General features: G+C 49.0%; 9 protein-coding genes and 1 non-coding gene across 10 annotated transcripts; 6 read left to right on the top strand and 4 right to left on the bottom strand.

The window, feature by feature from the left end:
• Positions 1-524: 524 nt before the first annotated feature.
• On the top strand, positions 525-1,058 carry BO88DRAFT_454886 (uncharacterized protein; the record flags this gene model as incomplete). Its single annotated transcript, XM_025710837.1, has 1 exon — positions 525-1,058. The coding sequence occupies one exon, from the start codon at positions 525-527 to the stop codon at positions 1,056-1,058; it is 534 nt and encodes a 177-aa protein (XP_025561787.1).
• A 546-nt stretch (positions 1,059-1,604) lies between these two features.
• Positions 1,605-1,712, bottom strand: BO88DRAFT_t169. The gene has a single exon. It is a non-coding gene; the product is annotated as a tRNA-Met (tRNA).
• A 418-nt stretch (positions 1,713-2,130) lies between these two features.
• Positions 2,131-3,025, top strand: BO88DRAFT_405905 (YbhB/YbcL family Raf kinase inhibitor-like protein). The gene has a single exon (XM_025707014.1). It carries the CDS (start codon positions 2,399-2,401, stop codon positions 3,017-3,019), a length of 621 nt encoding a protein of 206 aa, XP_025561786.1. The 5' UTR covers positions 2,131-2,398; the 3' UTR covers positions 3,020-3,025.
• Positions 3,026-4,076: 1,051 nt separating this feature from the next.
• Positions 4,077-5,776, top strand: BO88DRAFT_426646 (MFS transporter; the record flags this gene model as incomplete). The annotated part of the gene is made up of 4 exons (XM_025708921.1): positions 4,077-4,187; positions 4,251-5,032; positions 5,089-5,613; positions 5,671-5,776. 4 exons carry the CDS (start codon positions 4,077-4,079, stop codon positions 5,774-5,776), a joined length of 1,524 nt encoding a protein of 507 aa, XP_025561785.1.
• A 431-nt stretch (positions 5,777-6,207) lies between these two features.
• On the top strand, positions 6,208-6,658 carry BO88DRAFT_464860 (structural toxin protein RtxA; the record flags this gene model as incomplete). The annotated part of the gene is made up of 2 exons (XM_025711362.1): positions 6,208-6,485; positions 6,545-6,658. The coding sequence occupies 2 exons, from the start codon at positions 6,208-6,210 to the stop codon at positions 6,597-6,599; spliced, it is 333 nt and encodes a 110-aa protein (XP_025561784.1). The 3' UTR covers positions 6,600-6,658.
• Positions 6,659-6,960: 302 nt separating this feature from the next.
• Positions 6,961-8,319, bottom strand: BO88DRAFT_488958 (alpha/beta hydrolase; the record flags this gene model as incomplete). The annotated part of the gene is made up of 1 exon (XM_025712657.1): positions 6,961-8,319. The coding sequence occupies exon 1, from the start codon at positions 8,299-8,301 to the stop codon at positions 6,961-6,963; it is 1,341 nt and encodes a 446-aa protein (XP_025561783.1). The 5' UTR covers positions 8,302-8,319.
• A 387-nt stretch (positions 8,320-8,706) lies between these two features.
• On the bottom strand, positions 8,707-9,943 carry BO88DRAFT_464859 (uncharacterized protein; the record flags this gene model as incomplete). The annotated part of the gene is made up of 2 exons (XM_025711361.1): positions 8,707-9,723; positions 9,776-9,943. 2 exons carry the CDS (start codon positions 9,941-9,943, stop codon positions 8,707-8,709), a joined length of 1,185 nt encoding a protein of 394 aa, XP_025561782.1.
• A 1,229-nt stretch (positions 9,944-11,172) lies between these two features.
• On the top strand, positions 11,173-12,336 carry BO88DRAFT_464856 (nitronate monooxygenase; the record flags this gene model as incomplete). Its single annotated transcript, XM_025711360.1, has 1 exon — positions 11,173-12,336. Exon 1 carries the CDS (start codon positions 11,224-11,226, stop codon positions 12,334-12,336), a length of 1,113 nt encoding a protein of 370 aa, XP_025561781.1. The 5' UTR covers positions 11,173-11,223.
• Positions 12,337-13,325: 989 nt separating this feature from the next.
• BO88DRAFT_464849 (GABA permease) lies at positions 13,326-15,248 on the top strand. The gene is made up of 5 exons (XM_025711359.1): positions 13,326-13,547; positions 13,599-13,669; positions 13,720-13,833; positions 13,883-14,343; positions 14,391-15,248. The coding sequence occupies exons 1-5, from the start codon at positions 13,386-13,388 to the stop codon at positions 15,179-15,181; spliced, it is 1,599 nt and encodes a 532-aa protein (XP_025561780.1). The 5' UTR covers positions 13,326-13,385; the 3' UTR covers positions 15,182-15,248.
• Positions 15,249-15,773: 525 nt separating this feature from the next.
• On the bottom strand, positions 15,774-17,118 carry BO88DRAFT_454878 (uncharacterized protein; the record flags this gene model as incomplete). The annotated part of the gene is made up of 2 exons (XM_025710836.1): positions 15,774-16,977; positions 17,102-17,118. The coding sequence occupies 2 exons, from the start codon at positions 17,116-17,118 to the stop codon at positions 15,774-15,776; spliced, it is 1,221 nt and encodes a 406-aa protein (XP_025561779.1).
• Positions 17,119-18,530: the final 1,412 nt, after the last annotated feature.

Here is an 18,530-nt window from a genome sequence, read left to right as displayed (position 1 = left end):
TTTTCTTTTATTTTATCCTATGAAGAATTATTTTATTCTATGAAGAAGATTATAGAAATTCCATGCTGAATTCTAACCCTCACCTTCTCCTTCAAGTCAGGACAGCAGCTTTAGACCAGACGCGTATTGCATGCTAAATTACTTGGAGCGGGTTCAGAATTCCTAATTTGAATTAATCGGGATAATTGCCCGCTGAGCTTCACTGTTACGTGTAATTAATTACACTGTCCAGGAATGTAGCGCGCCCATAATGCATCTTGTTGTGTCGACAGCAAAAGAACTTCCCAATGTATCCTGCATCATCGGGAAATGTTTCCCTTCGTGGGGTATGCATCAGGTTCCGGCAGCATGGGAAAGCCATATGTTGCGGTTGCAAGGGTTTGATTTGCGGTCCTAATCCTGTCCTTCCAGTGTTGGAATAATTGCTTTCTAGACTTAATGGTGTTGAATGACAGAACATTACGTATACTATGCTCATATAACAATCACGCTACCAGATTCTACCCGTTACACAGATTTCGATTATGTTCATACGGCCACTCGACAGCCGAGGAGATGACACTTCAATTCTCATTTTAGGTGGGCTGACAGCGTTACATGACTTCATCGACCTGGGTTATGATGTGGCCTCTGGAGAAATCGGCAATGTAATGGCTTCCTTGTGCAGAGGAGACCTTGGGCCCGGGCCTATGAAGAGGGCTTATGGTCGGATCGGAGCCCTGCTGACCTGGGCGATGGAAAACCGCAAGTACGAGCCAGACACCTTATTTATCATGGAGACTTTTATATGGCAGATGGCAAATGCTCGTCACCGTGTTATGGAGAATGCTACTGCTGTCCCCGAGAACCTCAGGATTAGGGTACAATGGAAATTTGAGGGAGATCTTCCTATGTATTACGATCTTGTGGACGACTCAGGATACTCACAGCATACGCCTGAGCGGTATCAAATTGCAATCCCTTGGTCCGGGGAAGTGGTGACAGGTGGAGATTATGTCTCCAGAGTTGTGGAGCTAGCTGAAAGACCAGAAGAGCAAGAGGTTATCAACTTGTTCTAAGTTGAATATCTAACGGGGGCGGATCAGCCAGATTTCCAAGTATACATCCCGGCCGCCCTAAGATTGATGTGTGATGATGATTAGCAGCGCAAAGTTGACTTCACCTGGGCACTTTGCATGGCCATGTGGGATGAGGGTATCCTATATGCTGCTTCAATCTGTACACTGAGAATTAACAAAGGTCGATTAGCAAATGACGATAGGGCAGGAAAAGATTACGAGGATAGGGAGTGGTAAACCATGCTCGCGGCATTGATAAAACCCGTTGGTCATATACTTACTAGTACTTGGCAAGTTGGAAATATATTTTTGCGGAGAGCGGCTTCATTCAACCTGCAGTCGACGTTGAAAATCATAACACGACTCAAAAGGCTACTAGTACTATTAATATGTATCAGGGAGAGACTAGTAATGTGTCTGGATACTTGATTAACTCCATAAGGAAAAACAAAAGCAAACAAATATAAGAAATGATTGTTGCAGAAGAGCAAAAAAGATTAGTCAAATTTGAGAGGGTAATAGAACAAAAAGATAAGGAAAAAGATCTGTCCCGAGGGAGGTTCGAACTCCCGGCCTTGGGATCGCATGGAAGTTATGCTTCCACGTCATACTGTAGTATGAGACCCACGTGATAACCAACTACACCATCGAGACGACTTGTTGAAGGACGTCTCTTGGTATAGCATTATATGGCAATCACAGGCAGAGGCAGGAAGTCAATTCTCAATCCGCGCCATCCTTTCACCCTTTTCCGTCCCCAACGAAGGTGCATAACCGGCGATAAGATTGATTAAGCTTACATAGCCCCTAAGCAGCGGGTCTAGCACAGGGATGTGCTTTAACCATCCCAGCTTTCTACCCAAAGGAGTCGTAGTAGCGTCGCCAGATGCTCTCTTATTTCTACACTAGGAAACTCCGAAAGTCCCGATACGAAGTCCATGGTTTACCGATGCCACCGTGCTTGGCTGGCTCGTCATCAGATGACCACAGCAAATTTAGAATGGCAGCCCAATCCAACCAATATCCCGTCGGAATAACTCTCTGCACCATCCGATAGCCAAACTGGCTAACCGTTCGTGAAGATCCATCAGTAGTCAGTACATCCCTAGTGGGTCCTGACCTTTGCCTTTCACGGCTGCCCGGATATAGGCTTTAGGATACATTGTTTTCCTAATCCTTCCAAGTGCGGCCCGCTATCGGGCTCGGACATACAATAGGGGCGTTAGTTATCTAGTCTACATCCTATCGGCAGTTAAATAGTATTAGCCAACCCAACTCAAAATCCAACTAATGACTTCCACACTCCAACAGTCCCCGGCCAAAACCCAACCAATCTAACCATGGACAAACTTCCTCCCCGCATCGAGGCCTTCCTGGGGCGTCTCTTGCGCAACAAACGAGGCCGCGACGCAAAACTACTCACGCGCATCAGTCCTGCTCTTCAGGCGCTTCAACCCACCATCGCGGTAACTTCGTCCGTGGGCCCATCGCAGTCTCCACTACCGGCAGAATACACTCAGATTGGCGCGAACCGCTTCCCACCTCTTTCCTGGACGGTACCCAGCGACTCGGTGCCTGCAGAGGAAATCAACAGCTACGTGCTCATTGTCGAGGATGCCGATGCACCACTGCCGAATCCAATAGTGCATGGGCTATACTACGGGCTTTCAAAGGACAAAACCAATATCTCTTCAGATGATGTTGTTGTGACGGACGCGACTAAGAGGGCATTACAGGGGGAGTTTCAGTATGGGGTAAACTGGCACCAGAATGTTTGGAGTGGGCCGCGACCGGTATTGGGACATGGCTCGCATCGGTATTTCTTTCAGGTGTTGGCGTTGGGAAAGGCACTGGAGGAGAAGCCTTGGGGGAAGGAGGAATTGTTACAGTGGCTGGAGAAGGAGAAGGAGAGTGTGTTGGCTTGGGGGGAGTGGGTGGGCACTTTTGTGCGGGAGCCTTAATAATCGATGGCATGTGGAATGGGATGATGAACTATGAAACTTTGCAAGTTTAGTGGAATGCTTAATTCTAATTCTAATTTATTCAATCATACAAATTTATGCTTGCTGACAGGTGGATCATTTTCGGGTAGGGATAGTCAGGTGATCTGATCATCAGCTCGACTTCATCAGTAGCATTCCACTCCCTAGGTCCCCCTTTGTTCTTCACCCCTGCGGCCATGTATCTACCCGACAGCTGTAACAACCATTTCGAATCCATCGGATGATTCGATCATGTTGTGTTGCATTATATCCCCAAGCGATCGTCCAATGTGCCGATGAGGGCCTCACTACCCGTGCGCCACACCCAACGCTAGTAGAACCTTGCTGATCGTGTAATAGCTGGGTGGAAATATACAGCCCGCATCATGATCCTCCGGCACTGTACGACATGACTAGAAGCCGACCCAGCGGCTGCTCGCAGCGGCAATTTGTGCGCGTGCAGTCCGGGAACGAAAGATAGATTTTATTCTCCTGGCAGCCGTTAGAGAACCTCACTGGGATCTACCCCTGATGCGGTACAGACTTGAGAGGCAATGTCCTCCAAAAAGTCCCTCACGGCTTGCTTCTGAGTGCTTCAATTTGCTCGTGCTGAGGTTCTAGGCGTAGGAAAATTCTCGACTAAACTTTGTCAGTGATGATGGCTACGCTTTACTGGCCGTCTCGAGTGGGATTAAACATCCGCTGGGAGGCATCCTGCTCAATGTATCATGGGCCCGGTCGTAATCGTGGCGTATCTATGCCTCTCTTAGACGGGACGTTGCCTAGGAGGGAACGATATCACTTGGCAACGTGCATAATAATCTAGGAGGTTAGGCTTCGAGAACACAGCGCACTACTCTGTACAAATGATCAAGTTCTGCACACAAAGCGGGGTGGATGCTCCATGGCTAGTTGGCAGGAGTGCTCTCTAACTTCTGCATACCTTTTAAGTGAGGCCGCTCAAAGTACTTGTAAAAAATTTTTCTCCCTTGAAAATGCGTGTTTCGTCAGACTCGAGTCTCTCATCTACAATACAATGATCCAGAGAGATGAAAAACAGCAATCTGCTTTCGGTAGCAGTAGTCCCCTCGAAACCATAGAGAGAAGCCCGGACGTTGGAAGCACCACCTCTGATGCCATCGTTGTTGTGAGTACTGCATTTCCTCCGTCAAAATAACCATCCAAGGGATTTCCAACTAACACCTGACAGGACTGGAATGGACCAGACGACCCAGAGTGTCCTCGAAACTGGCCAAGGAGCCGGAAATGGCTCAACGTGCTTCTGATCTCTCTTCAAGGGACCCTATCCCCGATCGCTTCAACAATCCTAACTCTAGGTGTATTCGACATCGCAACCGAGTTCCATTTAACGAGCCCGTATACCCCAGCCCTCCCCATCGCCTTCTACCTCGTGGGTCTCGCACTAGGGCCTCTAGGCGTGGCACCATGCTCGGAAATATATGGCCGTCGCCCAATCTACACCATTTGCTTTGCCATCTTCACTCTGCTCAACATTGGCTGTGCATTGGTATATAACATGGCTGGACTGGTTGTTCTACGCTTTCTAGCGGGTGTGGCTGGCTCCGCAGGGCCCAGCCTTGGCGGCAGCAGCATCGGGGATCTGTTTTCGCATGAGGAACGAGGCAAAGCTCAAGCGGTGTATGGCCTGGGACCTATATGTGGTCCGGTTCTCGGAGGTGTTATTGGTGGGTTTATTGCGTACGGCACCCATGGCTGGCGATGGATGATGTGGGTGGTCGCTATAGCTGCTGGTGTCGTTACCAGCCTCGCTGTTCTCTTCCAGAAGGAAACTTATGCGCCGGTCTTGCTGCAACGTCGGAAGAGAGCCCTGGAAAATGCGAACCCAGGGGTCACGTACCGGGTTGAAGTGGGCTCACACGCATCTCAGGTCTTCCGACAGTCTATTCTGCGTCCTCTTCGACTCCTCCTCTTTTCACCGATATGCACGTTCATGAGTCTCTACCTAGCATTGTACGTGACTGGAAACCCACACTGAGCGGCTGGCAAGTACTAATTAAAAATTTCAGAGTATTTGGCCTCCTCTACCTCCACATGGTAACTATCACCCTCCTCTTCGCCTCTCAACCCAAATACAACCTCCACAGCTACAAATGGACACACGGAACCACAGGTCTAGCCTTCCTCGGCGCCGGCCTCGGCGCATTCGCCGGCGTCGCCTTCTGCATGAAATACTCCAACCCATCATACCGATACTTCGCTGCCCGCTACGAGCAGAAAACCGGAAAGGCGACGCGCATGCCTGAATTCCGTCTACCGTTTATGCAAGTCGGCATGCTGATCGTGCCCATTGGTCTACTGATTTTTGGATGGACTGCAGAATATCATGTCCATTGGATTGTGACGCTCGTGGGCGCTGCTATTCTGGGATTGGGCATGGTCACGGCGTATATCTGTGTGCAGTCGTATCTGGTCGATGCGTTTGAGGAGTATGCGGCTAGTGCGCTTGCTGCTGCGGTGGTGGCGAGGTTTATTGTTGCGGCGGTGTTTTCGGTTGTTGGGTTTCAGCTGTATCGAAGGTTGGGGTATGGGTGGTATGTATAGGCTGCATGAATCCGTTGATTTGGAGTTGCTAATGGTTTCTCGTCTAGGGGATCGACGCTTTTGGCGTTCATTTGTCTGGTGGCTGTTCCGATCCCGTTTCTGTTGGGTCGGTATGGACCTAGATTGCGTCGGATGGGGACTGAGATGGTTTAAATAGCGACGTCTGTTGAATGGCTTTGTATTAGCGGAAGGGATTTCAGCCCAGAGCTTTGGGCCACTCGGCAGATTGGATCTACAACATACCACGGGAGGTAGACCAGGATCTGTAGGGTAGGGTAGCAGGATGTAGAACCCGAGATCGAGTGTATGAACATGGGGAAAATTCAAGAAAACCCCTTGAACTTGTAGCATTAAAAGTGTCTATACTCAGTAGCGGTTATTTGAACAGATTGGTAAACCTTTCATGCCTTCAGTGTATGCCACCATTCCGCATTAGGCAAGCGTGAGGGGTCAAATACAGACAGTCAGACACAGCCTCACGATCACGACTCCTCTCCACTCTGAGAGCCACCCCCATCATCTTGCTCTGATAACATCTGTAGCGGATCCCACTGCTTCTACCCCAAAATTACTTCAACCCAAACATGTCTCCCACTCAATTCCGTCTAATATTCAACGTCCCCCCCACCGGCCTTGCGGCCTGCAAAGCCGCCATATTTGCTGCCGGGGCTGGCCGCTACCCCGGTGGGAAGTATACCGAGTGTTGCTGGACCACTGCTGGAACGGGCCAATTCCGCCCAGGTGATGCTGCTAACCCCCATATTGGGACTGTGGGGGCCTTGGAGGAGACCCCGGAGGTCCGGGTTGAGACGATCTGTGTGGGAGAGGATGTTGCACGGCGGGCTGTGGAGGCGTTGAAGAGGTATGCTAAAGTTCGCTGATGTGAAAGTGAAGATGATTGGATATTGACTGGTTGAGTAGGGCTCATCCATATGAGCAGCCGTCGTATAGTGTTTTCCGAATGGAGGATTTTTGATCATTAGTATTGGAAGTGTGAGTTATGTAATGGTGCGGCTTAGAAGGGTGGAAGCGAGTATTTGAATCCAGTTTATATAATTGCTCACCATCTTGTCACCTTCTGAAATCTTTGCGTCGGACCTCTTTGGCTGTCGAAAAATATGCGATGATTCACTTCCTTGCTTGATGGTAAATCTCAATCCCCAGATAGTATTGTAATATCTTATCTCCATCCAGATCTTTTGTCTACTTCAACCAGCAACTCAACGGCTTTACAGTGACGTAGAGGCATACAAAACTAAGGCTATCGGAGCCAGTGGCACGACTTCAATGGATCGGGATAATGTCAAGGACAATTGGCCGGCCAATTTCCTAAGGTACTAAGTAACATTGTGCCTGTCCTTGGTAGGCCTGAATGTACATCGAGCAACAAAGTCCACCATAGCTTCTCTACCACTCGGCTTGACCGGAATCTCTGTATGCAGAGCTCCGAGAACATGTTTCCGAGAGATATCCAAACCAAGACGTCTGCCCTCTCGTTCCAAATTATCTGCCGCATGCGGGGGAATGACCTCGTCTTTCTCGGCAGACAATATTAGGACTGGTGGCAATACAGCTTTGTCACCATCGCCATCCGCACTTTGATCATTTATATTCTTGGGATTGTCTCTCCACCGTGCCATCCGCTCCATAGCCAGGATACTATCCCAATGGCTCCGCAAAAACGGCCACAGATATCGATACGGCAACCATTTCTGAGGATATAGGCTGATCAACATATCCTTGACACTGGATGAAGGTGCCTCAAGGATAACACCAGCAATAGAAGCCGGCTCTTGAGAATCTGCAGTGTGCGACCGAGGAAGATACGTAGCGAGGCCGGTGGTCGCAATCGCCGTTCCTAAACTATGCCCCCACAGAATGACCTGCAAATCTGTGTCCGGGGCAGCATATGTCTCTGTAACCCAGTCGAGGAAAGCTTGAGTGTCAAGTTCAATACCGTGTTGGGTAGGACGACCAGATGATGTCCAGAAGCCACGATAGGAGAGAGCCACCGCCACGTAGTCCTTCCCTTCAGATGCTGGAGCAGAAGATTTTGGAGAGGCGTGGATTGCGCGCAGGAACTGCGATAGAAGGGGCAATCTCATGGGAGTCGAGCCGCCGTTGCCCTGGAAGTAGCAAATCACCACTAATTTCCTCTTACTGTGATTCTTCGACTCTTGGATGCTTCCAGGCGAGGTGGCTTTGACAGGAATGCGACCTTCGCATATTGCTAGTTTTGTTCCATCACGGCTCCGAATTTGGTGTGTTTGCCAGCGCACTGGCCTACATTGATCCTCGTAGTCGGAGACCGTTTCAGATCGTGCAAATGGTGGCAGCCAGGTGAGATAGAGTAGCTTCTCTTGCATGACTACAATCCAGAAGCATTTCCAAGTCCATAGAGAAAGAAGCAGTCCCGTGAAGATGACGGGAGGAATCAGGATTGGTGGTAAAGATTCGGTAAAAAGAGTACGTAATTGAGAACAGCTACTTGAGTATAGGGGTTGGTACATATGATGGTAGGGTGTAGGTCGTCTTCGTGCTGTCCGAACATCAGGGTAGACAGTTTGAAACGGGACCGATGGGGGTCGCAGGCTCCGAGCTTTTCCGATAAGAGATGGCGGTCCGACAAGATCGGGAGGTACGCGTTGAGCGCACCGCCAGATGAGTCTGGTCGGCATCAAAGGTTGGGTTGGATGCGAGATAGGAAAAGAGAAATAGCGTCGCGGAAGACAGAAACAATGGAGGAGTCAAGAGGAAGATTGGATTTGAGACGGGGATCCGGGGCAAGTTGTGCATTGACATAGATGACTCAGCATTACACAAGACAGGCTTGCTTAGTTAAAATCATATTGGTTCCCTACAATGGTAGATTTCTACGCTCCTGTGCTTGGTCTCTACTGTCCTAAAATTTATATGTCGAGAAAGCAATAGAGGGTTCATTTAATTTGTATCTTAAGGCTTTGTTAAGCATCCGACTGGTGAATCTCAGTATCATGGAAGCTGAATCAAACAAATTTGGCACAGCCCCGACCTGCACAATTAAAACAAAACAAATGGATTAAGAGACCAGGTTCCTGGTTATACTAGACAGGACTGACACCCTTGATAGGATGCATCATATGTTTTAGAGCGAGATCAATCAGCATATCCTGCCGAATGATGCGCAATTGCTTTCGTCTTCTGAACGATATGTCTGCAACAGTAGCCTTTTTCTGGGGTTTCATTTCAGAAGAGGTCCTATCCGAGTCCTCCGTGGAATCCTCATCCTCAAAGTTCTCCAATTCAAGAATGTTTCCCGGGAAGAAGCCTGGGGGGACGCCCTCTCCTGGAAAACACACTCTCCGCATGGCCTCTTCCGGGAACAATCCTCTAGGGAATGCCTCTCCTGGGATGTCCCTGTCGCGGCAACCTTCCGGGTCCAATTGTGGCACAGATAGACCCCGAACGTATCCAACAGTAAGACGCACCATCACCCACCAAAGCTGAAATTCAGTCTTGAAGCTGTCAAACTTCCAGAGGCTATATTCTGGAAAAGAGTACAAGGCGTCCCAGAACCGCCCTTGGTCTCCACAGAGTTCCATGTCCCGGTGGTACTCTAGAAGCCATTCGTTGACTTCAGCTGACACCCATGTCTCGACAAGACGGGCAGGACGGAGGATCATAACCTCAGGAAGTGACTTGGGGTATCTTCCACAGGTGTATTTCTCACCTTCCTTGTCACAGACACACTCAGTAGAATTGACCTTATCATTATCGCGACACGCCCGACGATGCTCCTCGCACGCGAAGGGCAGCCGCTCATCACTTGCCAAGAGATAGTCTAGATCATCGGACTCAGGCGGGCTGACGGGTATGCTAGAAAGCCGAGGCAGCCACTTTTCCCTTTTGTAGAGACTGATATGCCCAATTTCAGGGTGCTTTTCCCCATCCTGGAATCTCTCAATGTGGAATAGGTCATTGGGCTTTGGGACCCTGAACCGGAAGCTGGGCTGCGAATAACAGCAGGTACCTTCGTCTTTACATTGACGTGACAGCCCTGCTGTCTCTAGGACCTCTCGCGACTTTTTGAGATAATTGCCGTCAATGGCAAAACTGACAGTCTTAAGGTCAAATTAGTGTGGTTATCCATTCGAGGGATCCGGAATGACTTACCTCAATTCCACCACGGATCCCGAGAACTCGATGATACGCCGGACCGATTAAGATGCAAGGTACGTTACTGTCCTTGAGCAGCTTAGCTACTTCAGCAATGAACTTGGGTTCGTTGCCCACCTCCCACTGAGGAAGTTGAGACTTGTCAGTGTGTGCGCTTGTTGCCATTTTCGAAGAAGTGGACCCTCATACAGTTGAAGATGCACAATTCCAAGATGAGAACAACAGCGAATCTAGGGTCCTTTATAGACTCTGAAAGAAAGAAAGTCAGGATAATTCCGTGGTCACTTGATAAATATCCAGTCCTGATCGAGGCAGTAGCTGAATGTTCCGGTGGGATGTTAGGTTGATCTACCAGGGTTACCCGGGGAGCTCCGACCTGGCTTAACTGTAGTCGAAGAGGGCCCATGATATTGCTAGACGGGACATCAAGCAGCTAGGTTGCTATCATCGGGATGTTCTTTCTTCAGCAAAGGTGCCTTTCGCAATGACCAACTGGGTATATTTGGATCATTCATCAGACAAGATATAAGGTAAAACAACTGTCTATGAGGTCTGGATAAAGATTCAATCATCTAATAGGGAGTAGTTTCTCTTTATCAGGAACAGATCTTTCGATTACTGTTTACAAAGATCCCAGTCTTTCGGGTAATCGACGATGATGACTAGAGACCGACATGGGGAGCGCGGAAGGATGCCTCATATGGGGAAACCAACCAGCTATATTGGGTAATATTCCTCCGGCACAGTGAGTATGCATCTGGCTAGCACTCCGGAAGCCATCTCAACAATGCTAGCGATGAAGGTAGAAATACAAAACATCAGCTTGAGAATCCACAGAAAGACAATTTTCAAAGTAACTTATATCAATTTTCAGTGCCAACTCAGCAATCTTCTCATCAAATATCCAGGACAGTTGCTTGGGTTGGAAATAGGTCTGTCTTAACAATAGGCGCCCATTCAATGCGACACAGGCATTCGTAGTAGCTTAGTTCCCAGATAGGCGCCTATCTGTGAATTTACTCCAGATTGATGGATGTCGGCATATTCAAGTCTTCGAATACATATTTTGTCTGATCAGACAATCGTCAATTAAATTCAAACAAGACCGGTTCACTCGTCAATAGATGCGGTCTTCAGTAATATGTCTAGAATTATGACGTCAAAATGGCACAGCAGTGCGGATACTGCGGGTATGGCGGGAGGGACCCGATTGACTGGTGCCTTGTTTATCGGGTGTCTCTCGCAATTTGGCTGGTGGAGAGGAAAGAAAGAAAGCGGGGAAGACGTCGATCAATCCGTTGGACCGTGGAGCAGCATTCCTTTACAAGCAGCCACATACCACCTTCAACAGGGAATTCGCTATACCGATAACCGTTCAACTTGGATTAGATCTACTGGAAGCCACCCTGAAGTTTTGAACTGCGCGTTCACCCATCGCCGTCATTATGGATCAAAGGCCAACATTCAAATCAACCTACCCTTGGACAAAAGCACCAGTGATAGCACAAGCTCCTATGCTCAACATCGCCGGCCCAGAGCTAGCCACCGCAGTATCCGCAGCTGGTGGTATAGGATTTATTGCTGGTGGAAATGATGTGTCAAACTTGGAAGACAAGTTGCAGAAAGCCGAACAGCTCGTGAAAGAGTACCAGGCAGCGGAAGGCTCTCACGACCAGAACCGTCTCCAGTTGTATGACGGCCCGAATTTACCGGTCGGTGTCGGGTTCCTGAGCTGGGGAGCCGATCTCAATAAGGCACTGCCACTTATCGTCAGATATCGTCCATGTGCTGTGTGGCTGTTTGCGCCACCTAACAGTGCTGCAGATCAGGTTCCTTGGGTGGAGGGGATCCGGACCCAAACTGGCGGCAGTGTGGCTATTTGGGTACAGGTGGGGAGTGTGGAGGATGCAATTGACGCTGTAGCCAAGCTGCAGCCTGACGTCCTCGTCGTGCAGGGCAGTGATGGCGGGGGTCACGGATTGCAGCACTCTGCTAGTATCGTGTCTTTGGTGCCAGAAATCATTGATCATCTGGATGCCAAGGCTCCCATCAATGCGAATGGTTCATTGAAACCAAGAGTTGTTGCAGCAGGTGGCCTGGTAGATGGTCGAGGAGTGGCAGCCGCTCTTACCTTAGGTGCTGAGGCGGTAGTGATGGGAACTCGGTTCCTGGCCTCTCTTGAAGTTCCCATACCGAAAGGATACCAGCAAGCTATCATCGAGGCTAGTGATGGGGGGATCCATACAATTCGCTCCGCTGTCTATGACCGGGTACGTGGGTTCCTGTCGTGGCCACCCAAATATTCCCCTAGGGGGGTTATGAATCAAACGCACACAGACTTTGTGGCTGGTAAGGTGACTGAGCAGCAAAATTACGAACTGTACCAACAGGCTCTGAAGAAGGGGAACTCAGGTTACGGACCTAATGGGCGACTAGCTACGTTTGCAGGCACTGCGGTTGGCTTGGTAAAAGAAATTTTACCGGCAGGGGACATAGTTCGGAGGACTAGGAAGGAGACAGAATCTATTATCAAGATAGATAGGCCTGCAAAGCTGTAAAATATACTATAAAATACAAACTTCTGGGTGGTAGCACCATCTTTGGGCCGTTGTAAATGGGCAGGACGCTACATATAAGGCCAATATCTCGGGATAAGTCCTAGCTTGGCCGTTACCCACATTTCCAGGAGAATACTATACGTAAAAACCCTCAATCAGAATAGGATAGTTTGATAAGACTACCGCATGAATAAAGATGCGGAATCAAGGACCTACAGATTCAGCATTGGCGCATATCAGCTTTGATATGTACGATGCCATTCTGATTTACAGAGGGTGATATTCAAGACTGATTAGTGATCCTATACTCATGTTTTTCTATTGGCGAGAATTATGGAATTTCAATAATGGTAGGCCAAGCAATAAGAATGAAGATAAGCATTTAATTGAAAAGGCCCGCCAAGAAAGCCAAGAGGAGTTCATTGCGCAAGCGCTTCCCTAACTTTACCGCTGGTGTTGAGAAGAAAAGTCCAGACTAGACCATTGGTCTTCTTATTTTTTAATTGCGACGTGCACACTAATGATCAGCTCCCACCAATCCCTGACTCTCTGCAATCTGCATAGTGGATAATCGTCCTGCTAGAGGAAAGGTAAAATGCGCTCGGACACTTGATCAGGTCAATAAAGGTGGAGAATTGCGGAACAAGGGCACAGACCAACGGAAGTGCCTAAGGGCAGTTCTGGTCGGACATGGGCTGGTAAGATGTCTTCCAGCTGCGAGACAACCCCTCGGCTCAGTCGTCGGAGCGACCGTAAACTAATGCGCCAGCAAGGATCAGATTCTGCGTTTCACTGTTGTGTGCCGCGTACACCCTGCAGCCAATATGCTTGGTGCAGGGCCGGGTGGCGGGCCGTTTCTTGCTAGGGCACCCACTAATGTGAAGCTAAGTTGACTCCCAGGATGTTGATAAGGTGAGGGGAACTCGGCCACCGTGATTTTCCTGCGCCGTATCTTTTGCGGAATCTATCTTTCGATCTCGCTCGTGTGTTTCTTTTCTAGTGGTCCCATTGTTTCTTTCCCTGGCTTCAGGCTCCCCTAAGAGTGCAGGATGGTCTCCACACATAGCACGCAGCAGGATGCTGCCAAGGATCCCGCTCTTACTGGCTCGCACACCCTAGAAGCCGATGCATCAAGTCAGGAGGATGACATCAAAGGTACACGCTACGACGTGACGGAAATGGATCGGATGGGAAAGACCCAGCAATTCAAGGTAAAAATTTGGCGCCCAGGTAATCACACCCGACTAATGATGGGATCGCAGCGAAATATCCAGTCTTTTGCAGCCCTCAGTTTTTCGGCCGTATTGCAGTCTACGTGGGAATACATCATGCTGTATGGCGACCGGTAATCTCTTACTCAGCTCAGGATCTAAGTGTTCGCAGGTCGGACTATGAAGGGTTACAAGATGGCGGGTTGGCAGGCATGCTGTGGACCTACGTCTGGAGTGCCATTGGATTTGGGTTCATCATTGTCTCTATATCTGAGATGGCCTCGATGTAAATTGCCTCGCCTTCACACGTACGATCACATCAGCTAACCGTCTAGGGCGCCTACGTCTGGAGGCCAATACCACTGGGTCTCCGAGTTTGCGTCCCCACGCTACCAGAAATTCCTCAGCTACGTGACCGGGTGGATGTCTGTTCTGGCATGGCAGGCAGGGACTGCATCGGGATCATTCTTAACTGGAACCATCATCCAGGGCCTGATTAGCGTCCGTGACCCCGACTACGACCCCACCGGATGGCAAGGCACATTGTTTGTGTTTGCGATGATCCTCATTGCGTTCTTCTTCAACATATACGGTGCGACATTCATGGCACGGATGCAAAATGTGCTTTTGGCAACTCACATTTTTTGCTGGTTGGTCGTGGTGGTAACACTTTGGGTTCTGGCTCCGCTACAGCCCGCCGAAGCAGTGTTCACAAAATTCGAGAACTTCGGTGGATGGTCATCTATGGGTCTTACTGTGATGGTTGGCCAGCTTGCCGCCATTTATGGCTGTCTCAGTAGGTATACTCGCAACTAGTTCAAAGATTAGCACTGACATGTACAGGCTGCGACGCAACGGCCCACATGTCGGAGGAAATCAAAGATGCAGGCCGATACGTGCCCATCGCCATCACCTGGTCTTACTTTGCCAACGCTATCCTCGCATTAGTTGTGCTTATCACGATGCTCTTTGCAACGCCATCCGTGGAAGACTCACTCAATGACGACACCGGCTTCCCCTTCATTTACGTCTTCAAACAGGCCACCAACACAGCAGGTGTCAACGGCCTAACAGCGATCATTCTCATCCCCGTCATCATAAGCAACATTCTCTTCAACGCCTCGACAGCACGACAGACCTTCTCCTTCGCTCGCGACCGTGGACTCCCATTCTCAAACTGGATCGCTAAAGTCGACGAAAAACGTAAACTACCAGTTAACTCCATCATCCTGAGCTGCATTATCAGCGCGCTACTGGCCCTGATTAATATCGGCTCCGAGACCGCCTTTAACGCCATCGTCTCCCTCAACGTAGCAGCTCTTATGTTCTCATACTCCATCTCAATGAGCTGTCTGATATGGAGAAAGCTTTTCCACCCGCACACACTTCCCCCTGCGCGCTGGGGTCTGGGACGATATGGTCTGACGGTCAACATCATCGGCTTGTTATATGTACTGTTTGCCCTGTTCTGGTCGTTTTGGCCTGAGTCGACACCTGTCACAACTGAAACGTTCAATTGGAGTGTGGTGATCTTCGTGGCGGTGTTTTTACTGAGTCTTGTTATGTATGTGGTTCAGGGAAGACATCAATATGATGGACCCGTGACGGAGGTGAAGAGATGTGGGGATTTATAAATGTCTGAGATTTACATAGAGGTGGCGCAAAATTGTATATCAGATAGTATAATACAATGGTCCCCGGAAAAAAGAAAGAGACACATCTAAGTATTAAGCGGGCATGAAGTAGAATCTAGCGGCAGAGTCCGCATTTTGTCCAATTTACTTTCCTCGAATAACATTCTGGAGAACATGTGTCGAGCGCTGTGCACACTTGGACAGTCGGTTGTCAGAACATATTCTTGTTCGCAATAATACGAGATAGATAAACACCATCTGTTTCAGATCCCTTACATGAGGACGAAGAAGACCAGAATAATTAGATAGCTTATGCACTTAAGGCTACCTTAAAAGAATTTTGGTTCCAGCCATACCGCCGCCCCAGGCGTCTCCCGAGAATGAGAAGACGATATCCCTCAATATGAGACTTACGGGGCCGGTGCAAAGTGATCGCTTTCTGGGCAGCATATTCCTGAGGCGGGGAGAAAGTGTAGACGGAACCGAATCTTGGGATCACGGAGAATCCGAGGTCAACCATGGCAGCTTTGAAATCCGACCAGGCAATCGACCCTCTGGAATCGGATTTGGAGAAAATGGTCGAGAAGGAAACTTAAAAGGTGCTAGGCACGACCTTCAAGATCGGGGCTTCAGGGGCATCGTCCTTCTCCGGAGCCTCGGTAGTCGGGGTAATGTTATAGATAGAGGAATGTGCCGGTCGGGTCTTGACTTTTTGACGTCGCTCTGTAATCTGTAGCTCGGAACTTGAGGGTTCGGGAATTGACAGGCCAGGCGCAACAGCAGCAGCGGATTGCTCTTTATCTCTTTGTTGTTCATATTGGTTCTTGATTTCAAACAGACAGCTCTCGTTGAGATCCTGGTACAGGAAGCCTATGTCCGCCCCAGTCTTCTCAATGACGAGTTGGCCTAAAGTAGCGAGAGCGCCTTGGGCCATTCCTGGTTGGCGTAGGTCGTCAATTGGGATTGCATAGCCGGACAGGTCAATCTCCCTTCTCAAAGGTTCGAGCTCAGCGTCCAGATTTCCGAATTTTGACAGGTACATTTGCCCCTTTTTGGTTGTCGCGGGCGGCAGTGCCAAAGAAGCAGAAACAGACTGAGCAAAGGCAGCAGTTACCGCCAGATCGCTGAAAGCATCATACTCAAGCTCGGTTGTCTGTTCCATTTCGACCGGTTCGGTTCTTTGGAGGCCATGAAGCTTCTTGACCCAGTCCACTGCCTTTGGTGGGGTTGTCTCAGTTTGGCACAGGCGAAGCATATAATGGTGTCGCGGATTCGAGCGAGTCAAGGTGTCTGGTTTGGTCTTCATCGTCACCCGTGCTACGCCATTGCCATAGACACCAGGGACTCGTTTGAAGTGTCCTGATCCTGATCCCACCTGGACGTAACGCTTGAACCGCGATTGAACCCGCTTGTATTCGAAGGACATCACATTGGCTAGTTCCTGCAGTAGGAGGATTTTGTACGCTCGATCGGTTGGCCTTTCCATGAGGCTCTGTAGAAGATGGTAGATGAACCCCCAAATAGCAGCCCCAGCCACTACATTGTAGACTGCTTCAACAACGCAGATGGAGATGTACTTATCAGTCGTCAGAGGCAGCATCCGTCCACGATCGTCGGGTACAGGCTCGAGACGACTGTAAAAACAGAAGTTTACCACATGGACTAGGAATCCTGGCTCAGTTCGGCAAAGGTAAAGATAATCTTTAAGTGCAGTCTTTTGATCCCAAGCGCGAGCGGCCAAATCGAAGGATGCACTCGAGTCTTCAAAGCAGTGTAGTTGGGAAGACCAAGGGTAGCTAGCTGGCCTCAGTCCTTCTGAAAGGCTAGAGCACTAATGCCTTTCAAGAACCTACTAGTATATCTGTGGGACTTGCAAGGCATAAAGTATTGTCCATTCGGATGTGGAACGAGAGGACGTACGTCCAAATTGGTGGCATTTTCGGGAAGCTAGCAAATCCCAACCCGTGCTACCAGCACAATATTACGAAATCGGAAATCATCTAGCGAAGACTCAGTTGGTTTAGTTAATATATACATCACTTGGCCAATCTGACCGTTGACGCGACGAAGTTCAGCACATATTGTTCTGTTCTCCTCTACTGTCGCTAGCTCTTTCCAACAAGTCATTCTCAAAGGGCGGCCTAAATGATGCAATACGGATGCTTACCAAATAGGCCTCATGCATCGAGCCAGCATGGTACTAGACGCCAGGAGCGCCAAGCCTTGCATCGATCAAAGCCTGCACTCGATTGATTCGGGAAGTGCTACTTTTCAGGTGGACCAATATGTGCAGATCCAAAGTGTCCGCCCTAATACAGCAAATCTATGACGAGGGCATGTCTTGAGAGGAAATTGCCGCCCCCCCTACCTTCTTATTTTACAAAAGCGCCTAAATGGTCCTGAAAAAAATAGAGACCTTGGACTAGTCAAGGGAGTATCTCTTAGAAGGCAAAGAGAAGAGAAAAAACAGGGTTAGATCATTCTGGTTGTAAAGCGACAGATGAACTAGTGCGATGCGGGCCTCCAGCCCTACTGGTCGGAAGAGAAGCCATCTATCCTCCAGGCTCTCACTCTTCATTTCCTGGTAAGATAAAAGTATAACACCCCGACATCGTCTTGTTTTAGAGACCACTGAGCACCAGCAATAGTGTTGTCTTTTACCGAAGACAATCGACCACGGGGCAGTCACCATAGATCATGGCAGCAGAACTAACACCTCGGTAGGTCATTTCGGCCAACTCCAGTCAGACATTAGTAGCTCCAACATTATGATGCCGGGAAGCGAACACGATTCTATACGAAAGACCTACAAACATGTTTCCCCATCCAGGGAGATGCTTCTTTTCCCCACCCACTAACGAGTATTTACCCACAGATGTACGGGAACGGAAAACTTTGAAGATGAGTAGCAATGCTGCTGCCTTTGAATCCGAAGGATGGCCAGTTGCCAAAAAATGGGCCTTCCATATTCCAAAGACAAACTAGGGGTTTACGGCTGAAAGAAAGTCGAAGAATTCTGCATTACTGTTGGATCCACGGGGGCTATGCACTTGGTCAAGGAATGAAAGAATTTACCCGTGGGCCTGTTGATCGCACTCATTATGCTCGTCATTTGATATATTTTATGAATCGAGACAATAAAACGAGAGCTTACGTTTTTGTCATAGTAGTCCTCTACTTGGCTGGTTAGGGAATGGCAGAAAGTGTATTCTCCTGATGTATACGAAATGCGTGCAGGACAAGTGTCAATGAAGCTAAGAAACCTCCCCTAAGATGATCAGCGCAGAGAGGGTGAGAGGCCTTCTATATACTACTAGAAGATGTATCCGTCACACTCCACACTGACCTT

This window comes from Aspergillus vadensis (genome assembly GCF_003184925.1).
Source record: "Aspergillus vadensis CBS 113365 unplaced genomic scaffold BO88scaffold_15, whole genome shotgun sequence".
Taxonomy (NCBI): domain Eukaryota; kingdom Fungi; phylum Ascomycota; class Eurotiomycetes; order Eurotiales; family Aspergillaceae; genus Aspergillus; species Aspergillus vadensis.
Note: the sequence above shows the minus strand (reverse complement) of the source record. Positions and strands in the feature narration are given on the sequence as shown.